General features: G+C 47.0%; 1 protein-coding gene across 5 annotated transcripts; it reads left to right on the top strand.

Moving 5' to 3' along the window:
* The first annotated feature begins 63 nt into the window (after positions 1–63).
* LOC141727350 (uncharacterized) lies at positions 64–9,213 on the top strand. 5 transcript variants are annotated; one of them, XM_074533835.1, is made up of 8 exons: positions 67–428; positions 1,855–1,985; positions 3,295–3,313; positions 5,535–5,958; positions 7,037–7,080; positions 7,939–8,005; positions 8,131–8,183; positions 8,862–9,213. In XM_074533835.1, the coding sequence occupies exons 1-8, from the start codon at positions 305–307 to the stop codon at positions 9,119–9,121; spliced, it is 1,122 nt and encodes a 373-aa protein (XP_074389936.1). In that variant the 5' UTR covers positions 67–304; the 3' UTR covers positions 9,122–9,213. The 5 variants fall into 5 exon arrangements, 3 of the variants coding, with proteins under 3 accessions (XP_074389936.1, XP_074389935.1, XP_074389937.1); XM_074533834.1 differs by lacking the exon at positions 3,295–3,313 and having other exon boundaries at positions 69–428; positions 1,855–2,004; XM_074533836.1 differs by lacking the exons at positions 67–428; positions 3,295–3,313 and adding an exon at positions 663–725 and having other exon boundaries at positions 1,855–2,004.
* Positions 9,214–11,210: the final 1,997 nt, after the last annotated feature.

Raw genomic sequence — 11,210 nt, 5'->3', positions numbered from 1 at the left:
TAATTTTGGGTTAAATTTTCCATTTTTTGGGATTTTTAGGGCGATGTTGGTTTGGCCATGGGGAAACCTTTCTGAGGGTTAATTTTGGGTTAAAATTTCCATTTTTTGGGATTTTCAGGGCGATGTTGGTTTGGCCATGGGGAAACCTTTCTGTGGGTTATTTCTGGGTTAATTTTGGGTTAAAATTTCCATTTTTTGGTATTTTAGGGCGACGTTGGCCTGGCCATGGGGAAACCTTTCTGTGGGTTAATTTTGGGTTAAATTTTGTAATTTTTGGGATTTTTAGGGCGACGTTGGTTTGGCCATGGGGAAACTCTACGGCAACGATTTCAGCCAGACGACGATCTCGCGCTTCGAGGCGCTGAACCTGAGCTTCAAAAACATGTGCAAGCTGAAACCGCTGCTGGAGACCTGGCTGAGGGACGCAGGTGGGTTATTGATCGGTTATTGATCGGTTATTGATCCATCGATCGGTTATTGGTACCCTACGGATCAATAAATCCCCCATAGTTATCCCATAGATATCCCATAGCCCCCTGTGCAAGCTGAAACCGCTGCTGGAGACGTGGCTGCGGGATGCAGGTGGGTTATTGATCGGTTATTGATCGGTTATTGATCCATTGATCGGTTATTGGTACCCTACGGATCAATAAATCCCCCATAGATATCCCATAGTCCCCTGTGCAAGCTGAAACCGCTGCTGGAGACCTGGCTGAGGGACGCAGGTGGGTTATTGATCCGTTATTGATCGGTTATTGATCCATTGATCGGTTATTGATCACCTATTGATCCCATTGATCCCATTGATCTCATTGATTCCATTGATCCCATTGACCACATTGGGGTCAATGGGGGATCAATAGAGATCAGTGGCCTCTGTAGGATCAATAGAGATCAATGGGATCAATGGGATCAATGGGGATCAATGAGATCAATGGGGTCAATGGGATCAATGGGATCAATGGGGATCAATGGGGTCAATGGGATCAATGGGATCAATAGGGATCAATACAATCAATAGGTGATCAATACCGATCAATACCGATCAATACCGATCAATATCTGTCCCCAGAGTCGATGTCGGACTCGGCCCTGCCCAGCCCCCCCAGAGACAATGTCAGTGCCCATGGGATCCATGGGATCAATACAAACCCATAGGATCAATGCAATCAATACAATCAATACAATCAATAGCTGATCAATACCGATCAATAATCTGTTCCCAGAGTCGATGTCGGACTCGGCCCTGCCCAGCCCCCCCAGGGATGGTGTTGGGATCAATGGGATCAATGGGATCAATGCAATCAATAGGGATCAGTACAATCAATACAATCAATAGGTGATCAATATCAATCAATACCGATCAATACCGATCAATATCTGTTCCCAGAGTCGATGTCGGACTCGGCCCTGCCCAGCCCCCCCAGAGACAATGTCAGTGCCCATGGGATCAATGGGATCAATACAATCAATAGGGATCAGTACAATCAATACAATCAATACCGATCAATACTGATCAATACCGATCAATATCTGTTCCCAGAGTCGATGTCGGACTCGGCCCTGCCCAGCCCCCCCAGGGATGGTGTTGGGATCAATGGGATCAATGGGATCAACACAAACCTATAGGATCAATACAATCAATACAATCAATAGGTGATCAATACAATCAATAGGTGATCAATATCTCTCCCCCCAGAGTCGATGTCGGACTCGGCCCTGCCCAGCCCCCCCCAGGGATGGTGTTGGGATCAATACAAACCCATAGGATCAGTACAATCAGTCCAATCAATACAATCAATACAATCAATAGGTGATCAATACAATCAATAGATGATCAATATCTCCCCCCAGAGTCGATGTCGGACTCGGCCCTGCCCTCCCCCCCCCCAGCTGGGCCCCCCCTCCCTGGGCGCCTTCGAGGGGCTCCCGGGGCGGCGCCGCAAGAAACGAACCAGCATCGAGACCAACGTCAGATTCGCGCTCGAGAAATCCTTCCTGGTGGTGAGAAATGACCCAAAAATACCGGAATTTACCCCAAAATATCTGAAATTGTATAGAAATCCAAAAAATCCCCGAAAAAATCCCGAAATTCCCACCCAAAACGGCCCCAAAACGGCCCCAAACCAACCCAAACCAGCATCGAGACCAACGTCAGATTCGCGCTGGAAAAGTCATTCCTGGCGGTGAGAAATGACCCAAAAACACCGGAATTTACCCCAAAATGTCTGAAATGATACAAAACCCAAAAAATCCCCAAAAAAATCCCCCAAAAAACAAAAAAATCCCACCCAAAATGGCCCCAAACCAACCCAAACCAGCATCGAGACCAACGTCAGATTCGCGCTGGAAAAGTCATTCCTGGCGGTGAGAAATGGACCAAAAACACCGGAATTTAACCCAAAATATCCTGTGGGATAAAAACCCCAAAAAATCCCCGAAAAAATCCCGAAATTCCCACCCAAAACGGCCCCAAAACGGCCCCAAACCAACCCAAACCAGCATCGAGACCAACGTGAGGTTCGCCCTTGAGAAATCCTTCCTGGCGGTGAGAAATGGACCAAAATACCCTGAATTTAACCCAAAATATCCTCAATTGAACCCAAAATATCTGAAATTGTATAGAAATCCAAAAAATCCCGAAAAAATCCCGAAATTCCCACCCAAAACGGCCCCAAAACGGCCCCAAACCAACCCAAACCAGCATCGAAACCAACGTGAGATTCGCGCTGGAGAAATCCTTCCTGGCGGTGAGAAATGACCCAAAAATACCCAAAATATCCTGGATTTAACCCAAAATATCTGAAATTATACAAAACCCCAAAAAATCCCTGAAAAAATCCCCAAAAAACAAAAAAAATCCCACCCAAAATGGCCCCAAACCAACCCAAACCAGCATCGAGACCAACGTCAGATTCGCGCTGGAAAAGTCATTCCTGGCGGTGAGAAATGGACCAAAAACACCGGAATTTACCCCAAAATGTCTGAAATGATACAAAACCCAAAAAAATCCCCGAAAAAATCCCCCAAAAATCAAAAAAATCCCACCCAAAACGGCCCCAAACCAACCCAAACCAGCATCGAGACCAACGTGAGATTCGCGCTCGAGAAATCCTTCCTGGCGGTGAGAAAAACCTAAAAATACCCAAAATATCCGGAATTTAACCCAAAATACCCTGTGGGATAAAAACCCCAAAAAATCCCCAAAAAAATCCCCCAAAAAACAAAAAATCCCACCCAAAACGGCCCCAAACCAACCCAAACCAGCATCGAGACCAACGTGAGGTTCGCGCTGGAAAAGTCATTCCTGGCGGTGAGAAATGGCCCAAAAACACCGGAATTTACCCCAAAATACCCTGTGGGATAAAAACCCCAAAAAATCCCCGAAAAAATCCCGAAATTCCCACCCAAAACGGCCCCAAAACAGCCCCAAACCAACCCAAACCAGCATCGAGACCAACGTCAGGCTCGCCCTCAAGAAATGGACCAAAAATCCCCAAATTTAACCCAAAACCATCCTAAATTATCCTCAAATAAACCCAAAAAATCCTCCCAAAATCCCCCCAAAATCCCACTGAAAACGGCCCCAAACCTAACTTTTTTTTTCCTGGTTTTTCCCCAATTTTCCCAATTATTTTTCCCAATTTTTCCCCATTTTTTTCACTTTTTTTTTCCCGTTTTTTCGCCCAAATTTTCCCGAATTCCCGTTTTTTCACCCCAGAACCAGAAGCCGACATTGGAGCAGATCCTGGGGGATTTTTTCCCTCTCATTTCCCCCATAACTTCCCCAATTTTCCCCATAAATTTCTCATTTTTTCCCCGATTTTCCCCATTTTTTCACCGTTTTTTCCCGTTTTTCCCCCAAATTTTCCCAATTTTTGGGTTTTTCACCCCAGAACCAGAAGCCAACGTCGGAGGAGATCCTGTGTGAATTTCCCCCTGTAATCCCCCCAAATTCCCCCATACATTTCTCATTTTTTCCCCGTTTTTTCCCGTTTTTTCACCATTTTTTCCCGTTTTTTCCCCAAATTTTCCCAATTTTTGGTTTTTTCACCCCAGAACCAGAAGCCGACGTCGGAGGAGATCCTGGGCCATTTCTCCCCTCTCATTTCCCCAATTTTCCCCATAAATTTCTCATTTTTTCCCCGTTTTTCCATTTTTTCACCGATTTTTCCGTTTTTTCACCCAAATTTTCCCGAATTCCCGTTTTTTCACCCCAGAACCAGAAGCCGACGTCGGAGCAGATCCTGTGTGAATTTCCCCCTGTAATCCCCCCAAATTCCCCATACATTTCTCATTTTTTCCCCGTTTTTCCCCGTTTTTTCACCGTTTTTTCCCGGTTTTTCCCCAAATTTTCCCAAATTCCCGTTTTTTCACCCCAAACAGAACCAGAAGCCGACGTCGGAGCAGATCCTGTGTGAATTTCCCCCTGTAATCCCCCCAAATTCCCCCATAAATTTCTCATTTTTTCCCCGTTTTTCCCCATTTTTTCACCGATTTTTCCCGTTTTTTCGCCCAAATTTTCCCAAATTTTGGTTTTTTCGCCCCAGAACCAGAAGCCGACATTGGAGCAGATCCTGGGGGATTTTTTCCCTCTCATTTCCCCATAACTTCCCCAATTTTCCCCATAAATTTCTCATTTTTTCCCATTTTTTCACCGTTTTTTCCCGTTTTTTCCCCAAATTTTCCCAAATTCCCGTTTTTTCACCCCAGAACCAGAAGCCGACGTCGGAGGAGATCCTGGGCCATTTCTCCCCTCTCATTTCCCCAATTTTCCCCATAAATTGCCCATTTTTTCCCCGTTTTTCCCCGTTTTTTCACCGTTTTTTCCCGTTTTTTCGCCCAAATTTTCCCAAATTTTGGTTTTTTCACCCCAGAACCAGAAGCCGACGTCGGAGGAGATCCTGTGTGAATTTCCCCCTGTAATCCCCCCAAATTCCCCCATACCTTTCTCATTTTTTCCCCGTTTTTCCCCGTTTTTTCCCGTTTTTTCCCGTTTTTTCGCCCAAATTTTCCCAATTTTTGGTTTTTTCACCCCAAACAGAACCAGAAGCCGACATCGGAGCAGATCCTGGGCCATTTCTCCCCTCTCATTTCCCCAATTTTCCCCATAAATTTCCCATTTTTCCCCCGTTTTTCCCCATTTTTTCACCGTTTTTTCCCGTTTTTTCACCCAAATTTTCCCGAATTCCCGTTTTTTCACCCCAAACAGAACCAGAAGCCGACGTTGGAGGAGATCCTGGGCCATTTCTCCCCTCTCATTTCCCCATAAATTTCTCATTTTTTCCCCGATTTTTCCCCGTTTTTTCACCGATTTTTCCCGTTTTTTCGCCCAAATTTTCCCAAATTCCCGTTTTTTCACCCCAAACAGAACCAGAAGCCGACATTGGAGCAGATCCTGGGCCATTTCTCCCCTCTCATTTCCCCAATTTTCCCCATAAATTTCTCATTTTTCCCCGTTTTTCCCCATTTTTTCACCGATTTTTCCCGTTTTTTCGCCCAAATTTTCCCAAATTCCCGTTTTTTCACCCCAGAACCAGAAGCCGACGTCGGAGGAGATCCTGGGCATGGCGGAGCAGCTGCACATGGAGAAGGAGGTGATCCGGGTCTGGTTCTGCAACCGGCGCCAGAAGGAAAAACGAATCAACCCCAGCGGGGCGGCCCCGAATCCGCCCAATTTCACCCCAAATCCGGCCCCGAATCCGCCCAATTTCACCCCAAATCCGGCCCCGAATCCGCCCAATTTCACCCCAAATCTGAGCCCAAATCCAGCCCCAAATCCCCCAATTTCACCCCAAACCCGGCTCCGAATCCGCCCAATTTCACCCCAAACATCCCGAACGTCCCCAACGTCCCCAGTTTGACCCAAAATGTCCCGAATTTGACCCAAAATGTCCCAAACCTGAGCCCGAGCGTCGGCGCCGTCAGCGGGAAGGGACCGAGCTTCGGAGCGCAGGGCGACGCTCGGAGCTCAGGTGGTGACGCTTTTGGGGTAAATTCCGGGTTTTTGGGTTTTTGGGGTTTTTGGGGTGGATTTGGGGTTTTTGGGGAGTTTGGGGTTTGGGGAAATGGGGTTTTATGGGGATTTTATGGGTTTTTTTGGGGTTTTTATGGGGTTTAAGAGATGGGGAATTTGGGAGATTTTGGGTTTTTGGGGATTTGGGGAATTTGGGGTGGATTTGGGTTTTTTGGGATTTGGGATTTTGGGTTTTTATGGGGTTTGGGTTTTGGGGGGAAATGGATTTTATGGGGTTTTTGGGGGATTTTTGGGGTTTTTTGGGGGTTTTTGGGGATTTTTATGCGGTTTTAGGAGATGGGGAGTTTGGAGGTTTCGGGTTTTTGGAGATTTGGGGTTTTTGGGGGTGGATTGGGGTTTTTGGGGAGTTGGGATTTGGGGGAAATGGGAATTTATGGGTTTTTTGGGGGTTTTTGGGGTTTTTGGGGGTTTTTATGGGGTTTAGGAGATGGGGGATTTGGGGGAAATTTGGTGTTTTTGGGCATTTTGGGGTTTTTGGGGTGGATTTGGGGTTTTTATGGGGTTTGGGATTTTGGGGGAATGGGATTTTATGGGGTTTTTTTTGGGGGTTTTTTTGGGATTTTTGCATTCGGGTTTAGGGGGTGTGAAAGTTTCGGGTTTTGGGGTTTCAGGAGATTTTTATGGGTTTGATTTTTGGGTTTTTTTTTTTGGTTTTTTTTTGCAGGTGGATTTGGGTTTTTTTGGGGGTTTTTTTGGGAGGTTTTGGGGTTTTTATGGGGTTTTATGGATTTTTTGGGGATTTGGGGGAAATTTGGGTTTGGGTGGGTTTTTGAGGTTTTTGGGGTTTGGGGAATTTGGGTTTTTATTGGGGTTTGGGATTTTGGGGCGAAATGGGATTTTTATGGGGTTTTAAAAGAATTCTTTGGGTTTTATGGGGTTTTGGGGTTTTTGGGGGGATTTTCTGCTCTTTTGGGGTTTTTGGGATCCGTTCATGTTTGGGATTTCTCATTACCCCCAAAATGTCCCAAAATGTCCCAAAATGTCCCCAAAACGTCCCCAGGTGACCCCGCCCGGCCCCGCCCTCGGCAGCCTCGGCACCACAGGTGGGTCTGGGACCCCAAAAAACCCCAAAAAACCCCAAAAAACCCCAAAAAAGTGGGGAGGGGGTTTGGGGCGTTTTTGGAAGTTTTGACGGAATTTTAACAGAATTTTGGAATTTTAAGGGGAATTTCAGGATTTTTAAGGGGAATTTTGGGGAATTTTAATGAATTTTTACTGAAAGGAGGCTTCTGATTCTTTTAGGGGGATTTGGGGAATTTTAAGCGGATTTGGGGAATTTTAATGGAATTTAGGGAATGTCAGTGGAATTTGGGAATTTTAACAGGATTTTGTGAATTCAAGTGGATTTAGGGAATTTTAATGGAATTTTGGGAATTTTAATGGAATTTTGGAAATTTCAGTGAAATTTTGGAATTTTATCGGGATTTTGTGAATTTCAAGTGGATTTAGGAAATTTAAATGGAATTTTGGGAATGTCAATGGAATTTGTGAATTTTAACGGGATTTTGTGAATTTTAAGCGGATTTGGGGAATTTTAATGGAATTTTGGGAATTTCAGTGAAATTTTGGAATTTTAAAGGGATTTGTGAATTTCAAGTGGATTTTGGGAATTTTAATGGAATTTAGGGAATGTCAATGGAATTTTGGGAATTTTAATGGGATTTTGTGAATTTTAAGCGGGTTTGGGAAATTTTAATGGAATTTTGGGAATTTCAGTGAAATTTTGGGAATTTTAATGGGATTTTGTGAATTTCAAGTGCACTTAGGGAATTTTAATGGAATTTCGGGAATTTCAGTGAAATTTTGGGAACTTTAACGGATTTTGGGAATTTCAGTGAAATTTTGGGAATTTTATTGCGATTTCGGGACTGACCCTGACCCTTTGTCCCCTCCCCCCCCAGTGACGTCACTGAGCGCCCGCCCCTCCCCCCCCGAGGCCCCGCCCGGCTCCGCCCCCTCCCCCCTCGGGTGAGTTCGGGGTGGGGGAGGGGCGGGGGGGGGGTGGGGGTGACCCCCACGTGACCCCGCGGTGACCCCGCGGTGACCCCGCGCTGACCCCGCCGTGACCCCGCCCCCTTTGCTTTGCTTTGCAGGGGGGCGGTGCTTGGGGGGCTGCTGGGCCCCGCCCCCATGGCCGCCATCCAAGGTGGGTGCGGGTGATTGACAGCTGTGATTGACAGCTGTGATTGACAGCTGTGATTGACAGCTGGGAGTGAGGATTGACAGGTGTGGAAGTGATGGACAGGTGTGATTGACAGCTGGGATTGACAGCTGTGATTGACAGCTGGGAGTGAGTGATTGACAGAGGGTGATTGACAGGCGTGGAAGTGATGGACAGCTGTGATTGACAGCTGGGAGTGACTGACAGGTGTGGGATTGATTGACAGCTAAAGGCTTGATTAATTGGTTGATTGACAGGAGGGATGGATGGACATTGATTGACAGGTGTGCCATTGATTTATTGATTGGCAGAAGGGAGTGATTGACAGGTGTGATTGACAGGTCTGACAGGCGCGTGATGGATGATTGACAGCTGCGTGCCCCGCCCACCTCTCGCGCTTTTGCTGCCCCTCCCCCACCCCAGAAATAAAAACCAAAAAATTCCCAAAATTGGGGGTGGGGGCGGGGCCCCAACGCGGGGGGCGGGGCTTGAGGGGAATTTATGGGCGGGGCCTCTGGGATTGTGGGCGGGGCCCTGAGGGAATTGGGGGCGGGGCCTGATTGGAATATGGGGGCGGGGTTTATGTAAATTAGGGACAGAAAATGGGGATTGTTGGGAATTTGTGGGCGTGGCCTCTGACGCCCCTCCCCCCTCTCTCCGCAGCCCTGACCGGCGCTGGCCCCGCCCCTGTGCCCGCCCCTCCCCCCTCCCGGCCACGCCCCTCCATTGAGGGCGGGGCGGGAGGGGGAGGGGCTGGGGGCGGGGCCAGCCCGAGCCCCGCCCTCTTCCCCCTGCTCGGCCCCGCCCCTGCCCCGCCCTGCCCCTCCCCCACCTCCTCCTCCTCCTCCTGCCCCTCCCCCTCCTGCTCCTCCTGCAGCCCCTCCCCCTCCCCGCCCCTCCCCCACCTCGGGGGCGGGGTCTGAACGGGGGGGTGGGGGAGGGGCCAAACCCCGCCCCGCCCCCTCTGCCCCTCCCCCACAGCTACGAACCAAAAACCCGCCCTTAATTAATTTAATTTAATTTATTTTAATTATTGGAATGTGGGAGGGGTCGCCGCCCCTCCCCCTTTAACCCCTCCCCCCCCCCCGAGTTTAAATTTGGGGTAAAAAACCCCAAAAAAGGGGGGTGGGGGGGGAGATCCCGCCCCTCCCCCCGCCCCCAAAAAGTGACTTTTTCGCACCAAAAAAAATTCCCACGGTGGGGGGGGGATGTGGGGGAGGGGCGGGGGTGGGGGCGGGGCTTGAGGCCACGCCCCCCTCCCCTCCGTTCGGCCCCTCCCCCACCCCCAGCTCAGCCCAAAGCTCGCAACGTCTGACCTCGCGCGGGGGGGGGGAGGGGCGGGGCGGGATTTTGGGGCGAATTCGGGCGATTTTGGGAAAATTGAAAAAAAAAAAATTTTGGGGATTTTTTTTTGGGGGTGGGGGGAGGGGCCTCGCCCGTGGCCACGCCCCTCGCCCCTCCCCCCCACCCCCCGTATTTATTGTCCCGTTTGGGGGGAGGGGCGCGGCCGAGGGGGGAGGGGAGAAAAATGGGGAAAAAAATGGGGAAAAAAATTGGGAAAAATGGGAAAAAATGGGAAAAATCAGGGAAAATGTGAAAAAATGAGGGAAAATGAGGAAAAATGGGAAAAATGAGGGAAAATGAGGAAAAAGGGAAAAACAGGGGAATATTTGAGGAAAATGGGGAAAATTGAGGGAAATGAAATTGAGGGAAATGGGAAAAAAATGGGAAAATAATGAGGAAAAAAATGATGAAAAACTGAGGAAAAGAGGAAAAGATGAAAAACGAGGAGAAAAAAAAAGAAAATTGGGAAAGAAAGAGAAAAAGGAAGAAAAAAGAAGAAAAATTGGGAAAGAAAAAGAAGAAAAAAGAAGAAAAAATGGGAAAGAAAAAGAAGAAAAAAGAAGAAAATTGGGAGAGGAAAATGGGGAGAGAAAAAGGAAGAAAAGGAAAAATGAAGGGAAAAAAAAGAAGAAAAATTGGGGAAGAAGAAAGAGAAAAAGGAGGAAAAAAGGAAAAAGAGGAAAAAGGAAGAAAAAGGGGAAAAAAAGAGGGAAAAAAAATGAAGAAAATTTGAGAGAGAAAAATGGGGAAAAAAAAGGAAAAATCGGGGAAAAACTTCGGAAAAAAATCCCGACTGAGAAATGAAAATAACAAAAAAAGAGAAAAAAGGAAAAAAAAGCCAAAAAAAGGGAAAAAAGGCCAAAAAAAGGGAAAAAAGGCCAAAAGGCCGCCGGCCCCTCCCCCAGTGCCTGAGCCGCAGATACCTCATGGGAGGAGCCCCAAAATCGCCGGAATTGGCCCCAAAACGGCCTGAATGTCGCCCCTCCCCCCGCGCTGAATTTTGGGGCCTTTTGGGGCTTTTTGGGACAGAGAGAGAGGGAAAAAATGGGAAAAAAAAAAGGAGGAAAAATGAGGGAAAAAAATGAAATTTTGGGGTTGGAGGGGGGGGGTGACCCCGAATTTTTGGGGTTTTTTGGGGTTTTTTGTGGTGTTTTGATTTGAATGTGGAAATGAGGAGGGAAATGGGAAAAAATGGGGAAATTCCCCAAATTTGAGGGGTTTGGAGGAGAGGAGAGGAAAAATGACCAAAAATGGGAAAAACGACCAAAAAATGGGAAGAAAGTGGAGAAAATGAGGAGGAAAAGCCAAAAAAAAAAAATGGAAAAAGAAGGAAAATGTCAAAAAAAGATTAAAAAGGACAAAAAAAAAAAAAGCCAAAAAAAGGAGCCAAAAAAGGCGAAAAAAGCAAAAAAAAAAAAAAAGTGAAATGAAGCCAAAAATGGAGATGGGAACGGAATGGATGGAAAATGGGGGAAAAGGAAGAAAAAGTGAGAAAAAGGATGGAAATGGTGAAAAAAAGGAAAAAAATGGACACGGAAAGAGGAAAAGAGTCAAAAAACGGACAAAAATGTCAAGAAAAGGACAAAAATGGACAAAAACTGGCAAAAAATGGTCCAAAAAGGAGAGGAATGGATAAAAATGCCAAGAAAGGAGAATAAATGGTCAAGA

Source organism: Zonotrichia albicollis, unplaced genomic scaffold (assembly GCF_047830755.1).
Source record: "Zonotrichia albicollis isolate bZonAlb1 unplaced genomic scaffold, bZonAlb1.hap1 Scaffold_115, whole genome shotgun sequence".
Lineage (NCBI taxonomy): Eukaryota > Metazoa > Chordata > Aves > Passeriformes > Passerellidae > Zonotrichia > Zonotrichia albicollis.
This window is presented reverse-complemented; position numbering and strand designations above follow the sequence as displayed.